The 21,396-nt window shown below is 40.8% G+C and overlaps 2 protein-coding genes across 2 annotated transcripts; one reads left to right on the forward strand and one right to left on the reverse strand.

Moving 5' to 3' along the window:
* Positions 1–3,540: 3,540 nt before the first annotated feature.
* LOC140128536 (olfactory receptor 5AR1-like) lies at positions 3,541–4,464 on the forward strand. Its single transcript, XM_072150232.1, has one exon. The coding sequence runs from the start codon at positions 3,541–3,543 to the stop codon at positions 4,462–4,464; it is 924 nt and encodes a 307-aa protein (XP_072006333.1).
* A 12,067-nt stretch (positions 4,465–16,531) lies between these two features.
* On the reverse strand, positions 16,532–19,362 carry LOC140128537 (olfactory receptor 5G26-like). Its single transcript, XM_072150233.1, has 3 exons — positions 19,308–19,362; positions 17,600–17,606; positions 16,532–17,489 (listed from the first exon to the last, which is right to left on the reverse strand). The coding sequence occupies exons 1-3, from the start codon at positions 19,360–19,362 to the stop codon at positions 16,532–16,534; spliced, it is 1,020 nt and encodes a 339-aa protein (XP_072006334.1).
* Between the last annotated feature and the right edge of the window lie 2,034 nt (positions 19,363–21,396).

The raw sequence follows: 21,396 nt of genomic DNA on the forward strand, positions 1-21,396 counted from the left end.
TAAGCTCTTTGCTTACTGACTTTGTTCTTGACGTACCCTCTCGTTGTGACTCCGGCTAGTTTACCTCTCTTTTGTGTTTTATGTTTGTCAGTCTGTTTGTCTTTTCCTTCCCACACTTATCCAGTGTATTTCGAGTCTTTAAGTAGTCGCCCCACGGTTTAGCGTGGGGGGCTATAGAAAGGGACAGAGGTTGGGGCAAGCTCAGGGCTCACTTTCCCCTGTCTTCTGTATACCCAACCCTAACAGATAGCCTTACAGAGCAATGTCTCTCACACAGTGCTCCAGCCCAGGATGCAGCTCTGGGTTAAAACCCCTTTTCCCAGCTGCACATGGTAAATAGGGCTGTGCAGTCTCTGGTCAGTGCATTAACTCTTAACCACAGGTAAGGAAGTAATCTTAAAGGAATATATACACCATCCTACATACCCTCCCCCTGTGCTCAGAGCTCTGGGGAGGGGCACTTTGTGCACCTAGAGAGTAGACACATGACAACGCATCAGCATTGACTTGCTTAGACTCTGGACAGTGTTCCACATAAAACTTCTGGGCCATCCATTTTAAGGGAGAATGATCTGTCACCAACCTGAACTGTCTCCCTAGTAGGTAATATCTTAGGGACTCAATGGCCCACTTAAGCGCAAGACATTCCCTCTCAATGATGGCATAATTATTTCTGCAATGGACAATTTCCTACTCAGATAGTCAATGGAGAAGAACATCCTGTTGTTTATCTGGGAGAGGACAGCACCTAAACTGACATTAGAAGCATCTGCCTGGACTACAAATTCTTCTCTAAAATTTGGGGCTACTAACACTGGTCTTTTGCATAACATCTCTTTTAACTGGTGGAACGCTTGGTCTGCTTTCTCGTCCCACTTGACCATAGCAGATTTTGACCTTATAGTAAGGTCTGTGATGGGTGCTGCAATTGTGGTAAAGTTTGGCACAAACCTTCTATAATATACGGCTATTCCTATAAAAGCCTTTACCTGTTTTTTTTAAACAGGTTGGGGCTAATTTCTTATAGCCCCATCCTTATCCATTTTGGGCTTAATGACACCTCACCCAATGCTATATCGGGCTTCCTCCAGGGCTATGGCACATTTCTTTGGGTTGACTGTCAAGCCCGCCTCTCGAATTGAGTCTAACACCCCTTGGTCCTTTTTTAAATGCGACTTCTAGTCTGGGCTAAAAATAACCACATTGTCTAAATATGCAGACGCATACTACTTGTGAGTCTGTAAAATAAGATCCATCAGTCTTTGAAACATATCCGGGGGCTATATTTATATATATTTATGAAAAATCATCCAGTGGCACTAGTCACCAGTACCAGGGTGCATACCATTATGGACTTGATCAATCCATCAATAAAAAAACCAAAGAAAGGCAGCACAGCAATAATTCCATAGAAAAATATGTAGGGACTTTTTTCACCCCGAGTGCAAAAAGGCTATGTATAAATATATATATATATATATATATATATATATATATATATATATATATATATATATTTATACATAGCCTTTTTGCACTCGGGGTGGCAAAAGTCCCTACATATTTATATATATATATATACACACCGGCCACTTTGTTAGGTACACCTGTCCAACTGCTCGTTAACACTTAATTTCTAATCAGCCAATCATATGGCGGCAACTCAGTGCATTTAGGCATGTAGACATGGTCAAGACAATCTCCTGCAGTTCAAACAGAGCATCAGTATGGGGAAGAAAGGTGATTTGAGTGCCTTTGAACGTGGCATGGTTGTTGGTGCCAGAAGGGCTGGTCTGAGTATTTCTGAAACTGCTGATCTACTGGGATTTTCACGCACAACCATCTCTAGGGTTTACAGAGAATGGTCCGAAAAAGAAAAAACATCCAGTGAGCTGCAGTTTTGTGGGCGGAAATGCCTTGTTGATGCCAGAGGTCAGAGGAGAATGGGCAGACTGGTTCGAGCTGATAGAAAGGCAACAGTGACTCAAATCGCCACCTGTTACAACCAAGGTAGGCAGAAGAGCATCTCTGAATGCACAGTAGGTCGAACTTTGAGGCAGATGGGCTACAGCAGCAGAAGACCAGACCGGGTGCCACTCCTTTCAGCTAAGAACAGGAAACTGAAGCTACAATTTGCACAAGCTCATCGAAATTGGACAGTAGAAGATTGGAAAAACATTGCCTGCTCTGATGAGTCTCGATTTCTGCTGCGACATTCGGATGGTAGGGTCAGAATTTGGCGTTAACAACATGAAAGCGTGGATCCATCCTGCCTTGTATCAACGGTTCAGGCTGGTGGTGGTGGTGTCATGGTGTGGGGAATATTTTCTTGGCACTCTTTGGGCCACTTGGTACCAATTGAGCATCGTTGCAACGCCACAGCCTACCTGAGTATTGTTGCTGACCATGTCCATCCCTTTATGACCACAATGTACCCAACATCTGATGGCTACTTTCAGCAGGATAATGCGCCATGTCATAAAGCTTGAATCATCTCAGACTGGTTTCTTGAACATGACAATGAGTTCACTGTACTCAAATGGCCTCCACAGTCACCAGATCTCAATCCAATAGAGCATCTTTGGGATGTGGTGGAACGAGAGATTTGCATCATGGATATGCAGCCGACAAATCTGCGGCAACTGTGTGATGCCATCATGTCAATATGGACCAAAATCTCTGAGGGATGCTTCCAGCACCTTGTTTAATCTATGCCACGAAGAATTGAGGCAGTTCTGAAGGCAAAATGGGGTCCAACCCGTTACTAGCATGGTGTACCTAATAAAGTGGCCAGTGAGTGTATATATAAATAAAGAAGATGCTCATGTGCACCATCTATGTGTATGCTGGTGGCTTCCTACTCCTCCATCCTGAATGGCAGTTTTACTATGGTGGGTCCAGATTAAAAGCAGTGCCCCTGCATGTTCTATACAATTTCATACAAAATTGAAAGTGAAAAGAGGAAACAGTTGATATTCTAGGTTCCAGGGAAGTTTTGGCTTCTAGAATCCAATACATATCTTGTGAGCTTGTGAGATATATGAGATATGTCGTTGGCAGGAAAAGCCTCTAATAAAAAACTGTTTTATTTTCATAATTTGCTATTACATGTTGGTCACAAGTCGGGGGTAGGAAACATTTCCACTGACTAGCTCTAGGACTCAAGTTTCAATTTCAACAGGACCTTCTGGTGTTCCATATCGAGTCACTTTATAATTATGTCTGCTTGCATCCAAGCAAGAAAAGTTAAGTTTTGCCTGGAATACTTTTAGTAAATCAATAGTTTGGGCGCAAGTTATTTATTTATTTTTTTATATTACTTTGAAAAGATTTTTTGTGGCTGGTGTTATGAATGTAAAATGTGGATAATATTTTTGTTTGCATGCATTTTATGTTGTCAGTTGTGATAAATTTTTTTCACAGTTTTTAAACCTACCTGGAGGAGGTTGTAATTTCCTTTTTATGTTATTAGTTTGAATATTTGCATTATTTTTAATATTTGTCATCCAAACATCATACTTCTGATCTCAGGAATACAACATGAATAACTGTCCGAATGTTAGCTCTGAAAAAGAATTTTTCATTGTTGCCTTCTCAATGTCTTCAGTGGGCCAACTTGAGCTATTTTTCGGGGTATTGGTTATTTATCTGACTGCAGTAATTGGAAATTTGATCATTATTTTCCTTGTGTGTTTGGTGCCAAAATTACACACTCCAATGTATTTCTTCTTGTGTAACCTCGCCATTTTCGATGTTGCATCTACCTCTACGAGTATTCCTAAGCTACTTACCATAACATTGACTCAGGATCACTGGATCTCTTTTTCTTGCTGTATGACCCAGATGTTTTTCTTCATTTTATTTGCTAATGGTGAAATTTGCATGCTCACGGCTATGGCGTATGATCGCTATGTGGCGGTATGTAAACCCTTACAATATCACACAATAATGAGGAAGAATGTCTACCTGGTAATGGCTGCCTCTGCATGGATAATTAGCATCCAAAATTCTGTGTTACACACAACATTAACCTCCAACTTACAATTCTGTAATTCTCATAAAATCAATAATTTCTTCTGTGATCTGAACACAGTGATCGCCCTTTCCTCTACAGATATCACCGGCAGGCAGATTTTAATGTTCTGTGAAGTCATCCTTATCTCTCTTGGACAGTTCCTTCTCATAATCATCTCCTACATCTTCATCTTCTCCGCCATATGGAAGATCCGATCCTCATCAGGACGTATGAAAGCTTTTTCTAGTTGTACATCCCACCTTATCACTGTTATATTGTTATATGGACCAATAATAATTCTGTACATTAAACCTGAAACGGAAGACTCGAAAGAACAGGACAAGTTACTATCATTGATGTATCTAGTGGTGGTTCCGATGTTAAATCCTCTGGTCTACAGCCTGAGAAATAAAGATGTTTTGGGGGCTTTTCTAACACTAGTTAAATAAATATAATGTATATGCTATAAGCTGGGCCATAACCTGACTAGGTAAAAAGCGTGGGCTCACCCAAGCCTAGAGATCAGGACTATAAATCACTATAAATGATACAATTTAAATCATTATGCAGGTAAAAAAAACAATATTCTATTCAATAATTCATATCACAATACAGGAAACACAATCCATGGCACGTACCACACAAGAACATGACCTCACTCCACCCTTTCCTCAAAGGGGGAACCAGATCAATGGGGTCAACATTTGAAGTACATAATTACATATGAAAAAGTGTCCTCACATAAAGCCAGTAAAGATCAATTTTCTATCTCTAAACTACAAAGGTAGTAAGAAAACCATAGTTTCACCAGATCTTCTGTGTGAATTGACAGCATAATATTTCATAGGCACATGGACAGGGTCATGAAAGGAGCTGCTGAAAAGAAGTTGAGGTACCCAAGGAATAATCCTTGCATGAGGCAGGAACACCCAGGAACGGCACACGGAACTGCAGAAGAAAGCCCAGGAACTGCATAGCGGGGAACCGTCTCCTCTCGGCCCAATAGGCATAGATGCTATCAGGCGTACAAGCAATGTTAAATCCCCCCATGCTCTCTACTCAATTCCTACTGTTGACTGGTCACTCATCACTCTTTATGTTTGATTGAAAGCGCCCCCCAAATTTTATACTGAGAAGGACCTATGAAATTCTCCTACACCTATTCCTGCTTTCCACACACATGTAAAGAATGCCATCCCCAAAGCTCCTGAAACCAAGCAGACAAAAAGGACACATCCTCCATTCCCCAAGAAGCTGATTCTAGTACCATGTATAGGAAGTGACTCCAGACTTGTAGGAGCTATAATATTCATACAGCCCAGGGCCCACGGCAGTCTTAATCTGCCCCTGTTTACTACAAACTAGTGGTAGATGTATTCTTAGGGGAAGATGAATAGCATTCCAGATTAGATTTCTTGAAATCAATTTGTTGATAAATTCTCTGTGCCATCACTGGAACAAACTGAGAATTTTTATGGAGATTAGTTATTAAAATGTCTAAGGAAATTTTTAAATTTTTAAATTTTTAAACTTTTAAAGTAATTTTTGTGCTTTAAATTACAATGTAATATGTAATATTTAATAAATAAAAATGCTTCTTCGAAATATTGTTTATTTTGATATTTTTTAATCTGTGTGCAGTTAAGAGTAGACAACTAAGTAGAGATAAACAGGTTCTATTCATCTCTGTAAATAGATACCCAAATTTTCTCACACAGAGTAAAATAATAACCAGTTCTGTATGGAATTAGTTTGCAAGCATCTTTGACAACTCCTCCTTATCTCTATGTTCTCTGTGAGAGTACAGCAAGAAAAGAAACAATAAAGAAATAAGCTTTTTATTTCATGGCATTCAGGTAATATACTCTATTGTCCTAAAGGTCTACAGCTCTAGGTCCAGTATCAAGGGGTTAAAATAGGGGAATGCAGTGTGAAGATAAAAACTATCTCATCTATATTTGAGAACCCCTGCCTTTCCTCTGGCTGTTGTGTTTCAGTATGCATGATTCTTTTGTCCTATAAGGAATAAACTACCACCAAAGATAATAAATATTTCAAATCTTAAGTGTTGCACCTTTCTATGTACAACAAGAGCTATACACAGTTAAGGACTGATCCACAGGTCCAAATTCAAAGCATATAATAAAACACAATGGGGCTCATTTACTTGCCCGGTCCTGTTGAGATCCCGTGGCGCGTTGAACGACGTGGACTCAGGTTCTGCCGGGATTCACTAAGGTCATGCGTCCGATATCCAGTAGGTGTCGCTGCTGCGCCGAGGTCTGACGGAGCTCACCTGCTTCTTCTCGGTGCATTGATCTTGCAACACATTTAGTTTTTTTAAATTCCGTGTTTTTTCCGAATCTGTCGGGTTGTTCGAAGGCCATGCCCCCCGATTTCTGTTGCGTGAAAGCCGGCGCGATTGCAGCAAAATCCGATGGCGTGCACCAGAATCCCGGCGGAATCCGGCGCAAAACTGAAAAATTCGGGAAACTTGACGAAAGTGCAGCCGCGGAGCCCTTAGTGAATGAGCCCCAATAGTTCTAAACTTCCACATGACTATCAAGAATAAGCAAACATTCAGACAAATAACACTAGTTTTTATCCTCTTCACATTATTCAACGGTGTTGCTATAAAAGGAAATGTACGTACACATAGCTAGTCTGTTGAATCCAATAAAATAAGATTTATTCTCAAATACTCACAATCATAAAGTTAAAACGTGCATAGTAAAATTCCATTTGGATGCCAGTCTTCCGTGCTCAACCCTAGGTTCAGCCTAAAGCAGCTTCTTGCAGAACCCAGGCTTGTTCCATAAGATAATCCGACACAAGTACAGAGTAAAAGTAGCAAATATCACCTATGTGTTTCAAGTGTGGTCCCCAACGCGGTCCCCACTGTTGGCCTTTTCCATAGATCTATTATTGGGGGCAAATTATTTAAAAAACAAAGTTGTGCACCTTTCCCGATAATCCTCATAAACATTGACACTGCATTTTTAAGAGTTAAAGATAACTAGTTAATAAAAAACTGACTGACAGTGATCCACTTTTGGGGCAAAACTCAATATCATTCCAAAATTTACATTATTCAGGGATTTCAAGATCTCCCCCTTTCAGATATGGTAAGAAACCTGGCATAGTCAAACCTGATAGGGAAAGTTACATTCTGTAATGTAAAGGACATCTACCACCAGATTACTAGTGGTAAAGTGTATGAATTAGGCTGCTTGTTCCGTCTAGTGTGCTAGTCCACAACCTTTTGTTATTTGGAGACTGGCTGCACCCAAAAAAATCCATGGTGCCTGGAAAAAATTGAATGCCCAGCAAATACCCCATATCCAACCCCAAGTGTCATTTCCTGCAGCCCCGGATATAAAATACCCCCTTTTCTGTAGCCCATCTTTATGGTGCTCTCTTTCATGTAATCCCATGTAATCTCTTTTATGTAATCCCATGTAATCCCCTTTTATAGTACTCCCTTTTATGTAGCACCCTCATGATAGTGCTCATTTTACTGTAGCACCCTTTTTATACCATATATACCCAAGTATGAGTCGACCTGAGAATAAGCCGAGGCACCTCATCTAATTTTACCATAAAATAAACTGGAAATCTTATTGACTTGAGTAAAAGCCTAGGGTGGGAATTTCACATGCTACTCATTAACGAAATGTGCAGCATCCTCAACTCATTAATAAAATGTCCAAAGCAGAGCCCCCTCAAAAATGCCCAGCCCCCATAGTGATGTCCCCTTCTCAACCAAGCCCTCTTAGTGATGTGCCCTGCTCAGTCAAGCCTAGCCCCCATAGTTACACCCATACTTAGCCCAGCCCCCTTAGTGATGTGCCCTGCTCAATCAAGCCTAGCCCCCATAATGATGTGCCTTTCCCAGCACCAATTTGATGTTTCCTGCCCAACGAAGCCTATCCCCGCAAGTGATGTGCCTAGCCCAGCCCTTAAAGTGATGTCCCAAGCCCAGCCTCCATAGTCATGTCCCCAGCCAAGCCCCTAAAGTGATGTCCCCAGCCCAGCCCCTATAGTAATGCGCCCAGCCCCGATGGTGATGTACCAAGCCATGTCCCCATGGTGATGTGCCCTTCCCAGCGCCTGAAGTGATGTGTCCTGTTAAGCCACCAAAGTTATGTGCCCTGCCTTGCCCCCAAAGTGATGTGCCCATCCAAATAGTTATGTGCTTAGCCCCTATAGTGATGTGCCATGTCATTCCCTGCCTCCATAGTGATTTGCCCAGCCCCCATAGTAATAAAAAACTGTATACTCACCTCCGATGCTCCTCTTCTCCCCGCGTCTTCAAGATCTTCTTCTTTGGCCCGTGGCTTCTTTGCATACGAACAGAGGCACTTCTATGTCCGCTGCCAGTGTGCACACAAAATGACGTGGCCAATGAAGTCATAGTATGTGCATACTGGCAGCACCGATAGAAGTGCCTCTGCCAGTCCACCGGCAAGCCATGGGCTGAAGAGGAACCTGAAGCCATGGGGAGAAAAGGATCATAGGAGGTGAGTTTACACTTGTTTTGTTTTTAAGTTGTTTTGGCCACGGCCCAGGACTAGTTCCTCCACTGCCGGTCTTGGGCCTTGGGATGATGGTTGAGGCCACTGATCTAGAGAATGGGTGTAATGTTTTTTACAAGTTTTCTGGCATCTTTAATGATGAAATATTAACTTTCTAAAACAGCCGGAGGCACTCAGGCAGAAGGCGCCCGAGCGCCTCTCAGCTTTCCCAGCTTTACTTTATGCACGCCCCCCACTGCAAGCCTCCTCCTGCTCCCTGCCGGGGGAATTAGCTTTCAGCTGGTGACGTCAGAGCTGGGCCATGGAGAGAGCAGGGCTTGTGCTCTCTTCCAGATTCCAGTCGGGCACCATCAGCCTGAGCACCGCCGGCTGTTTTACAAAGTTAATATTTCTTTATTAAAGATTCCAGAAAACTTATTCAAAAACAGTCCCCCCCATCCTCAAGACGGAACGAGCAGTCTAATTAGGACACTGTACCACCAGTAATCTGGTGGTAGATGTCCTTTAAGATCATACAAGTTTTGGGGAAAATCTTGAAATCCCCAAATAATGTAAATTTTGGAACATGATATTCAGTTTTTGCCCCTAAAGGGGACCACTGACATGTTTAGCCCAAATACATCTAATACATTTAAATTCAAAATACATCTAATTTTTATGGAAAGATTAAAGAGAATCTGCTAAGGCATTATTTATTGATAATTTCTATTGGAATTCTTAACGGATTGATCAAGAACAATAACGTTTTGGCATGAGTGCCTTGCAGGACTGTAAAATATTAACAGAAAGACAACCCTCACCTGTACAATGGAAGAAATGTCTGTAAAATATGAGTAAACAGGCCAATGAATCTAAGCCCTTGAATTATTAGAGCAAAAATAACAAAAATAACAATTATAATTCATCTATTCCTCAATAATTTCATGAGTTGGAAAGTAAACAAGATGTTAAAGGGAAGGTCATTTAGCCCGGTGCAAAGTCCACATAGGGATACTCAGATGGATTAGTATGCTCAACCGCTTGCTTTTGGAGTTATGTGGTATCATGGGGAGGTAGACAAAAAAACTTTTTGACTAAATTCTACAGTTTAACATTAAATGTATTTGAGCAAATCATAAGTAAGAGCAATACCCAAAATGCAGTTTCTTTATTTACAGAGAAATTGTGACATATGTCTCAGGATATGTCAACATATAGGTCACCACGTTTGAATTGACTTAACCCCTTCAAGATACAGCCATTTTGTAGTTTATCCGGTTAAGGACCGGGCCCTTTCCCGTTTTTCATTTCCATTTCTCACTCCCCACCTTCAAAAATCTATAACTTTTTTATTTTTACACATAAAAAGCTATGTGATGGCTCGTTTTTTGCGTAACAAATTGCACTTCATAGTGATAGCATTGAATATTCCATGCCATGTAATGGGAAGCGGGATAAAAATTCCAAATGCAGTGAAAATGGTGAAAAAACGCATTTGTGTCGTATTCTTGTGGGCTTGGATATTACGGCTTTCAATTCACTCCACAAATGATGCATCTAATTTATTCTTTGGGTCAGTACGATTACAGGGATACCAAATTTGTATAGGTTTTATAATGTTTTCATACATTTACAAAAATTAAAACCTCATGAACAAAAATTTTTTTAAAAATTTTGCCGTCTTCTTGTGCTTATAACTTTTCCATACTTTGTTGTATGGAGTTGAGGGTGGTGTCATCTTTTGTGACTTTTGATGATGTTTTCAATGATATTATTTTTAGGACTGTACGACCTTTTGATCACTTTTTATAGAATTTTAAATTTTTTTTTAAATGGCAAAAAAGTGCCAGTTTTGACTTTGGACGCGATTTTCCGTTACGGGGTTAAACGCAGTGAAAAACCGTTATTATATTTTGATAGATCAGACATTTTCGGACACGGCGATACCTAATGTGTTTATGATTTTTACTGTTTATTTATATTTATATCAGTTCTAGGGAAAGGGGGGTGATTTGAATTTTTTATAATTTTTTTATTTTTACTTTTTTTTTATTTTTATTTTTACTATTTTTCAGACTCCCTAGGGTACTTTAACCCTAGGTTGTCTGATCGATCCTACCATATACTGCCATACTACAGTATGGCAGTATATGGGGATTTTACTCCTTATACATTACAATGTGCTGATAGCACATTGTAATGAATGGGTTAACCCGAAGTAGCTTCGGGTCTTCGTGAGGCCGGCGGCGATCAGCAAGAAAACAACCGCGATCTGTGCCGGCACCGATCGCGGGTGTTACCGGTAAGCTTTGCTGCAATATGCAGCAGAGACTTACAGGCTATGGAGAGGGCTCGGCCCGCGAGCCCTCTCCATGCATAGGAACGCGACCGGTTAAAGGGGTAATCTCGTCTGGGTAGGAAGGGCGGTCGCGAACCGGTTAAAGGAGTAATCTCGTCTGGACATTGACATTCTGTTTCATTAATTCGCCATATATAAACATTTCTTCAATTAGATGTTATTAAAAAAATTAAACTTTGTGAAGTGAATTTCTCATAAATGTAGTGATATGGTCCCTTAGAAACAAGACTCTGTCCTTGGATACGGCCACCTCGGCTGGAGGGATTGCACAAAGAAACAAAAGGTTTTTGTATATGGTAATGATCACTGAGTCCAGGAGGTTAGCCAGGACTCAATAGTGTATGTCTGGCCACTGCTGCCAAAATGTCAGGTGGTCGTATCCGAGAAAGCTTTCACATCTCGAATGGTCAACATGGCTACATTTCTGAGAATTTATCTTCACACAGGAACTTTTTTTAAAAATAACATACAATTGAAGAAAATTGTATAGCAAAATAATTAAATTAAATGTGAATTCCCAGAATACCCCTTTAAGGCTCAGACCCATTTTTTGTATTCTGACTTACGTCACTTTATATGGTTATAACTTTTGAACACTGCTACATATCAAAGCGATTATGAGATTGTTTTTTCCTCACATGTTCTACTTTACTTTAGTGGTAAATTTTGGCTAATAAGTTTTTTGCTTATTTATAAAAAAAGATAAAAAGTGATGGATTTTTTTAAAAATTAGCCATTTTCGAAATTTGAAATCATTGAGTTTCAGGCAGATAGATTTACCACCTAAATAAGTTCCTGATTAACATTTCCCATATGTCTACTTTACATTTTCTTAGTTTTTGAAATGTCTGGGTAATTAATTTTGATGTCACGCGGCTTACAAATCCAATATCGGTTTTCCGTATTTTCAGAATTGACTATTTTAGGGATAATCTCAGTTTTTAATGACATTTTAAATATTTAACATATATAATCAACCCATTTTCAAATCTGCCCCCCTCAAACTATCAGAAACAACTTTTAGGAAGATTGTTAACCCCTTGACTGGCTACAGCTGACATCCAGTATATCCCGATTCCGGCTCGGTTCCGATCGAAAAACTGAGCCAGCATCAGCTCTATGTCTGATGTATCGCACGCAGGGCGTTAAGAGGTTAAAAAACCTTTACCAGATTGTTTTAGAGAGAAATTCGAAGCTTTTCCTTCAGGAAAACTGCAGCATATAGTCTCATAGAGAAATCATGCTTTTTATTCAGACTCAGAGGGGGGAATTTATCATTACAATTTGTCTTTGGCTTTGATAAAATTGGTAGTGGTTTTTCTCCTATTTCTACACCAGGGGGTGACTAAAAAAATCAGTTCAGTATTGTAAAAACTAGTCTATGCAAATAGTGAATTTGGTTCATTTTAAGGTGACTTTGCACAATCCAGCGTTAATTTTACACAATGGAAAGTCTCAGAAAAACAACACCAAACATTGAAAAAAAAACAATTATAAGTCCCCCCAAAGAAATTTCCCTCAAATGGATTTCCAGAGTGGGGGTTACAAAAAAGTTAAATAAAGCATACTTGCCATGTTCTGGCATTGGTTCCCTGGCAGTTCCCAACCAACTCAGGAGTGTCAGTAGTCACAATACCCACAAAAGCTAATTATTGGTCTTAGTGGCCCCAATGATGACACTTGCTTTAAGTCTCATAGAGAAATCATGCTTTTTATTCAGATTCAGAGGGGGGAATTTATCATTACAATTTGTCTTTGGCTTTGATAAAATTGGTAGTGGTTTTTCTCCTATTTCTACAGCAGGGGGTGACTAAAAAAATCAGTTCAGTATTGTAAAAACTAGTCTATGCTGAGGCCACTGATTGTCTACAGTAGGTCCTAAGACCTTAACAATTCCTGCCTAGACGGGAGAGAAAATGCTGGAACTGGGATCCAGTGCAGAGAATGCATGGCTGTTTTTTTAAATAACCCTACCCAAACCTAATAGTTTTTTCAACATTCTCAGAAAATTCCTATAACCTCGGAGCTGCTAATGCAGTATGTATAGGGCTCATGGGGTGAGAATATTGCAGCAAACACCATTAATAACACTCTTTGGTTGAGATCATCGCTCCACGTTACTTTATCGGTTGCCATGACCGCCTCTAGTCTTTGTAAGGTGCATGGTTTTTGCAGATTCATTACAATGTGTCAGTGGCAGATTGTAATGAATCCTGTGTTTTTAAAAACAGTAGTATTGCAGTATATGATAGGAACTAGGGTTAAAGGGCCATAAAGGGTCTAAGAAATAGTAAAAAAAAAAAGTAAAAATTAAAATAAACTAAAAATTCAAATCACCCCCCCCCCCCTTTCTCTAGATCTGATATAAAACTAAATAAACAGTAAGAATCACAAACATCTTAGGTATTGTCGCTTACTAAAATGGCAGATCAAAATATAAAAACTTATTCTGGCAGTGAACCACATACGCGACATATAGCGTCCAAATTATGGAAATGCCACTTTTGGACCATTTTTCATCACATAGAAAATTTTATAAAAAGTAATCAAAAGGTCACACAGTCCTCAAAATGGCAGCAATTAATATGGGTTTTATTGTGTTTTAATACATTTCTTAAAAATTACATCATCTTGCAAAAAATGACATCACAGAAGTTATTAGAGTCTGAATTTTTGTAATTTTTAAGAAATGTATTAAAACACAATAAAACCCATATTAATTTGGTATCACCATGGTTGATCCGTATCAAAGAATAATGTAGATGTATCATTTGGAACACACAGTGAAAGTCATAAAAACTAAGTGTTTTTTTGCCAATTTGCCCACATTTGGAATTCTTTTTCAGCTTCTTAGTACACTTCATGGAATAATAAATAACCACAGAGAAGTAAACGTTGTTACACAGTAAATAAGCTTTCACACAGCTCTGTAGACAGAAAACTGAAAACATTAAGATGGGAAGCAAAAAATGAATTAAAAAAACCCTGCAATACGAAAGGGTTAAGGATGTTCGTCATCATAGCCCCATAGTAAAATATTCATCCATTGACAATCTGATTATGTGTGCCACTTCATTTTATGAATTTTTTCTGGAAGCAGCACCCTTATAAAACATAAAAATATAATGTTTGGCAACTATGCAAACATAACTATAAGACTTTGGCAACTTTATTCTATTAAGTCATGGTAAACATTACAGGCAGTCCCCGCGTTACGTACACGATAGGGTCCATAGGTTTGTTCTTAAAGAGAACCCGTCAGGCAAAATTACCCCCCTAAACTAAATATATTTTCATAAACTGCCATTAGAGAGCATTGCCTCTATCCCTTCATTTTCCCTCTACATGCCTGTAAACCTAAGCAATGAGGTCCTAAAGCTGTATGCAAATGACCTGTGAAATGTCCAATGAGTCATTAGCATATTCAAGCTGTCCACTCTATTCATGAGTGGGAGGCACAGCCACACCCCCAGTGCATGACTGACAGCCTGTATAATGGTGTAATGGCTCCTCCATTTGCCTCCTGGTGGCCACACCTCCTGCAGCCTGTGTGCAGCTCCAGGCAGCCATGTTATAGTAGAACATGTCAGGTACATGTGTAGCTGATGTCTGTGTCTCTCACATGTGTATTAGGAGGATGCAGCATGTAAGCAGGTAAAGCACACACACTAGCAACGCTTTACTATACATTATACACAGACATGAGCAGGGGGAGGAGAGGGGAGGGGTAACAGGGGTGACATCACTGACTCTGACCATGTGATCAGCCTCATTTACATAATAAAGAAAATATTATTTTACAATGATTAATATATGAATTGAGTAGATAAAGGCTGGGATGGGATCCTTGTGAGTTGCTCCAACAGGTAGTAGTGACAGGACTAGTGACAGAGACCTGATGACAGGTGTCCTTTAAGTTGAATTTGTATGTACCGTATATATACTCGAGTATAAGCCGACCCGAGTATAAGCCGAGGTACCTAGTTTTACCACAAAAAACTGGAAAAACCTATTGACTCGAGTATAAGCCGAGGGTGGGAAATGCATTGGTCACAGCCTCCCAGTATATAGCTGCCAGCCCCTTTCTGTATATAGCCTGCCAGTCCCTTTCTGTATATATAGCCTGCCAGCCCCTTTCTGAATATATAGCCTGCCAGCCCCTTTTTGTATATATAGCCTGCCAACCCCTTTCTGTATATATAGCCTGCCAGCCCCTTTCTGTATATATAGCCTGCCAGCCCCTTTCTGTATATATAGCCTGCCAGCCCCTTTCTGTATACAGGCAGTCCCCGGGTTACATACAAGATAGGGTCTGGAGGTTTGTTCTTAAGTTGAATTTGTATGTAAGTCGAAACTGTATATTTTATAATGGAAGTTCTAGACAATTTTTTTTCTTTTGCCCCAGTGACAATTGGAGTTTCAAAATTTTTGGTGTAATTGGACCAAGAATTATCAATAAACCTTCATTACAGACACCTTACAGCTGATCATTGCAGTCTGGGACTATAGTAAAGCATCCAGAGAGCTTCACCAGAGATCACATGGGACAGAGGGGTCCGTCTGTAACTATGGGTTGTCTGTAAGTCGGGTGTCCTTAAGTAGGGGACCGCCTGTATAGCTGCCAGCCCCTTTCTGTATATATAGCCTGCCAGCCCCTTTCTGTATATATAGCCTGCCAGCCCCTTTCTGTATATAGCTGCCAGCCCCTTTCTGTATATATAGCCTACCAGCCCCTTTATGTAGATAGCTTGCCAGCCCCTTTCTGTATATTGCCAGCCAGCCCCTTTCTGTATATTGCCAGCCAGCCACTTTCTGTATATTGCCAGCCAGCCCCTTTCTGTATATTGCCAGCCAGCCCCTTTCTGTATATTGCCAGCCAGCCCCTTTCTGTATATTGCCAGCCAGCCCCTTTCTGTATATTGCCAGCCAGCCACTTTCTGTACATTGCCTGTCAGCCCCCTGTTGCCGGTAAAAAAATAATAAACTTACTACTCACCATTCCGATGGCCCGGACAGCTCCTCTTCATCTTCATGCCGCAGGTCCGCGGCAGCTCCGAGGCCGCGCCTCTTCTGTTTTCATGCCGGCTCGGGTCCGTGACAGCTCCGTGCGCACGGCCCGCCCGGCGCACTCTGTGACGTCAACAGCGGATGACATCACAGTTAAGTGCCGGGCCGTGCGGCCGGAGCTGTCGGGGCCCGAGCCGGCATGAAGAGAGAAGAGGCTGCGGCCATGGAGCTGCCGCGGACCTGCGGCATGAAGATGAAGAGGAGCTGTCCGGGCCGTCGGAATGGTGAGTAGTAAGTTTATTATTTTGTATACCCGAGTATAAGCCGAGTGTTGAATTTTTAGCACAAAAGTTGTGCTAAAAAACTCGGCTTATACTCGAGTATATACGGTAAGTTGAAAATGTATATTTTAAAATTGTAGTTCTAGACAATTGTTTTTTTTTTTTGCCCCGGTGACAATTGGAGTTTCAAATTTATTTGCTGTAATTGGACCAAGGATTATTAATATAACTTCATTACAGACACCTTACAACTGATCACTGGAGTCTGGGACTATAGTTAAGCATCCAGAGAGCTTCACCAGAGGTCACAGTGGACAGAGAGGTCCGTCTTTAGCTAGGGGTCATCTTTAGGCTTTTAAGAAAATTTTTGAACATGATCTAAAAGAAATAATTTCACTGCTGCATTTTTAACCTCTGTATTTTTAAAGCTGTATATAATAGGGTTTAATAATGGGGGAGTCACGGTATAAAAAATGGAGAAGACCTTGCCAATGTTATCTGCATTTAATCCAACGCCTGGTCTAAAATAATTTCCGAGTGCGGTGGTGTAGAAGGTGATGACTACTGCGAGGTGGGAAGCGCAGGTTGAAAAGGCTTTGGACCTGCTGGTTTTTGAGTGAATCCCTAGGATGGTATGTAATATGTAAGCGTAAGACAAGACTATGACGAGAAAACATGTGCTCCCTATTGCACGGGTCAATATAATAACAATATATTTTCTGATGTGGGAGTGGCCACATATAAGTTTTAGAAGAGGAGGAATATCACAATAGAAATGGTTAATAATTGTATTTGTACCACAAAGAGGAAATACGAGTAATGTGATAGTAACAGATGCAAGAAAACTACAAAAATAGGCTCCTGATGCCATGACCCAGCACAAAGTCTTGTTCATAACATTGTGATAGACCAGGGGGCGACATATTGCTACATAGCGGTCATACGCCATGGCTGATACCAATAGACTCTCAGTGGCCGCAAAGAGGGAAAAGCAAAACATTTGGGTGGCGCATGCCACGGAGGGGATATGCTTTGTCTTGGAAGTAAAATCTGCCAACATCCTTGGTGTAATACTGGAGGAAAAGCATAAGTCTACAAAAGATAGATGGCTCAGGAAAAAATACATGGGTGAATGAAGACTGTGCGCCATTTTTATCAATAACATCATAGAAAGGTTACATACTAAAGAACACACAAAAATCATGAAAAATAGCCCAAACAGTAATAATTGAGTAAAGTGGTCTGTAGATAACCCTGTGAGGTAAAACATGACTATTGTGGTCTGATTGGTGAATTCCATCTCCATGCTGTCTCTGGAAGAAAGCGATAAGAGAATGTAATAAAATCACAAAATGTAAGGCAAATGTCAAAATAAGTTATTGATTTGTAAGATTGACATTTACAAAAATGCTTTTATGCATACCTGTAAACTATAAAATGCCCAAGAAAATGTTAAAGCCTATTTACAAAAAGTATTACGGGATATCGGCAAATGATAACTTTTGCATTTGAGAAGTATTTGAGGTATCGTATCTGGATTTTTACAGAAACTTAATGGACTTTTGGTATTTATAATCTGGTTGAAAGTCATTGGGATGATTTATCTTTATGTTTCTACCTATTTTCTGTCTTTTTTTTTTACTTTTTTTTTTTTTTACGGCATTGCAATTTTTGCACCTTTTTTGCGCCCTCTCAAAATTTGTCCACAATAGTCTATCATCAGTAAGATACATTTATCTTGTATGATAAATGTGCTAAATGACATTTATCTTTTCAAATTGTCAAAAATTTGCAACATTCTTTGGCACAAATAACTCTAGCGGAGCCCATACTTAAGGAAAACTTAGTGCAAGGAGACCAGTTTACCCAGCAGTTAAATGAATTGTAGAGGAGGTATGGAGTCCCTGGCTGCCGCCCCAGAGGCTGATTGGTTCAGCCATCCATCACTCAAACCCCTCTTGAGCCACCTACACCCAAACACTTTATTTATATCATGATCTACAATGTTTATCATACTGAAGAGGTAAAGAGACTATTAGCTACACAAACTGCTGACATATACTTTCCATATTGGTTGAAAATATTGGCAAACAATGTATGTAAATAGATAAATAAAAAATAGATAAATGCATATAGTGTGTTTCATCTTGTCATGTATCAAAAGTGGTATGGATTCTCGGGATAGGGATGTAATATTACCACCGTACCACGCATTGGTTTTGCCTCACCTGGAATATACCGTCCAATTCTGGGCAATGGTCCATAAAAAAGGATGCCCTGGAGCTGGAGAGGGTATGATGAAGAGCCATAGAGATGATAAGGGGTATGAAGGGTCTCAGTTATGAGGAAAGATTAAAACAGCTAGATTTATTTTGTCTCGAAAAGAGACGACTACGAGGGGATATGATTCCTTTATATAAATATATGAATGGTCCATACAAAACATATGGTGGAAAGTTGTTTCAGGTTACATCAAATCAAAAGACAAGGGGGCACTGTCTCAGTCTGGAGAAAACAAGGTTTAATCACCAGAGGCGACAGGGGTTTTTTACTATGAGAACTATGAATCTGTGGAATAGCCTACCTCAGGCGCTGGTCACAGCAGGGACAGCTGAGAGCTTCAAGAAGGGTCTAGATGCCTTTTTACATCTAAATAACATTGATGGTTATTTAATATAAAACTGTTTGCACTAAATACTTTCCTCATCCCTTCCCTTCCTTGGTTGAACTTGATGGACATGTGTCTTTTTTCAACCGTATAAACTTTGATAAACTATGATACTATGATAAATAGAATTATTTACTGTATTAAACACAATTAAAAATAAATATGCAAATATACTTGAAGATCAACTCAAATCAGAAATGGTATATGTCTATGTGAGATCATTAAACATATCTACCAAATCTAAGCACAAAAGCCATGGCTCTTAGAATCTGGATAACCAGAACTAAGAATATCTGATATCTAAATAAAAATAACATGTACTGTACATAAATTACTAAATATAAACCTGGTTTATATTTGATTTCTTCTCATTTATCATTTTTTATGTGTAAACCATGAAACATTTTAAGAAATTCTGTCAAAATAAAAAAAAAAAAACTATATGTTGTTCCAAAATCCAAACCTTCGAAGGACGTAGCTTGCCTTTTATCATCTAGTTTTTCCTTACACTTGTTCATTTTTACCCTCTATATATTATATATTTATCTTGGCATCACATTATAACTAAGAGAGATGTGAGAACGGCCCTTGAGAGCTCTTAATGTTCTTGAGATTAATTATTATATCATATCATAGAAATCTGCATCTCTCCGGATTTGCAGGAACAGAAGAATCTATTTATTCTCTAGGTCTTGTTTAACATGGTGTAAGAATGAATGAAAAGAACTACATAAAGTCATGGACATGAACCTTGTATATTTTAGATATGCAAATAGGACTGGGAGTGGGAATGGGCGGTGCAGAAGTACTGTAGCACTTAGAACTTTTGGGGAGTCATACTAAGGCATCTCATTGGGAGTTATTTATAAGGAAAGCCAGCTTTCTCCTGGGGGGGTGCCTTGAGTGTGGAGATGGCAGCAGGAGCAGGAGGTCAGAAAGTGTTACAATGAAAGAATGGAGGTGGCGGCAACATGGTAGGCCACAGAGTGGCACAATGACTTAGTGTGGAGGTGGCAGCAACCTGGTAGGCCACAGAGTAGCACAATGACAGAGTTTGGAGATAGCGGCAGCTGGCCACAAATGTGGCATAATGACTGAGCATGGAGGTGGCAGCAACCTGGTAGGCCACAGAGTGGCACATTGACAATGTGGAGGTGGTGGCAACATGGTAGGCCACAAGGTGTCAGAATGACAGAGTGTGGAGGTGGAAGCAGCAGCTGGTGAGAAAGTGGCACAATGACAGAGTGGAGGTGGTGGAAACATGGTAGGTTACAGAGTGGCACAATGACATAGTGCGGAGGAGGTAGCAACATAATAGCCCACAGAGGGGCACAATTACAGAGTGTGGAGGTGGAGGCAGCAGAAGCAGAAGGCAACAGAGTGGCACAATGACAGAGTGTGGAGGTGGCAACAACCTGGTAGGCCACAGAGTGGCACATTGACAATGTAGATGTGGCTGAAAAACGGTGGCCACAGAGTAGCAGAATGACAAAGTGTAGAAGTGGCAACAGAATGAGGTCAGAAAGTGGCACAATGTCAGAGTGGAGGTGGCGGCAACAGGGTAGGCCACAGAGTTGCACAATGACAGAGTGTGGAGATGGCGGCAACAGCAGCAGGAGGCCACTGAGTGGGAGGTGGAGGTGGCAGCAACCTGTTAGGCCACAGAGTGGCAAATTGACAGTGTGGAGGTGGCGGCAACATGGTAGGCCAAAGAATGCCACATTGACATAGTGTGGAGGTGGCAGCAACCTGGTAGGCCACAGAGGGGCACATTGACAATGTGGAGGTCGAAGCAACATGGTAGGCCACAAGGTGGCAGAATGACAGAGTGTGGAGGTGGCAGCAGCAGTTTGAGGTCAGAAAGTGGCACAAACACAGAGTGGAGGTGGCGGCAAGATAATAGGCATATAGTGGCACAATCACATAGTGTGGAGGTGGTAGCAGCAGCAGCAGTAGGCCATAAAGTGGCACAATGACAGAGTGTGGAGGTGGCAGCAACCTGTTAGGCCACAGAGTAGCAGAATATCAGAATGGGGAGGTGGCAGCAGCAGGTGGTCAGAAAGTGGAACAATGACAGAGTGGAGGTGGCATAAACATGTGGCACAATGACAGACATGTGGCACATGGTGTGTCGGAGGTAGCAACCTGGTAGGGCACAGAGTGGCACAATGACAGAGTGTGGAGGGGGCAACAGCAGCAGCAGAAGGCCACAGAGTGGAACCATTGCAAAGTTCACAGCGTGGCACATTGACAGTGTGGAGGCAGCGGCCAAAGAGTGGCAGAATGATAGAGTGTGGAGGTGGCAGCAGAAGGAGGTCAGAAAGTGGCACAATGACAGAGCGGAGGTGGCCGCAACATGGTAGGCCAAAGAGTGGCACAATGACATAGTTTGGAGGTGGTAGCAATTTGGTAGGCCACAGATTGGCACAAAGACAGAATTTGGAGATGACAGCCACAGCAGCAGGAGGCCACAGAGTGACACAATGACAGAGTGTGGAGGTGGCAACAACCTGTTAGGCCACAGAGTGGCACATTGACATTGTGGGGGTGGC

This window comes from Engystomops pustulosus, chromosome 4, assembly GCF_040894005.1.
Source record: "Engystomops pustulosus chromosome 4, aEngPut4.maternal, whole genome shotgun sequence".
In the NCBI taxonomy this organism is placed as follows: domain Eukaryota; kingdom Metazoa; phylum Chordata; class Amphibia; order Anura; family Leptodactylidae; genus Engystomops; species Engystomops pustulosus.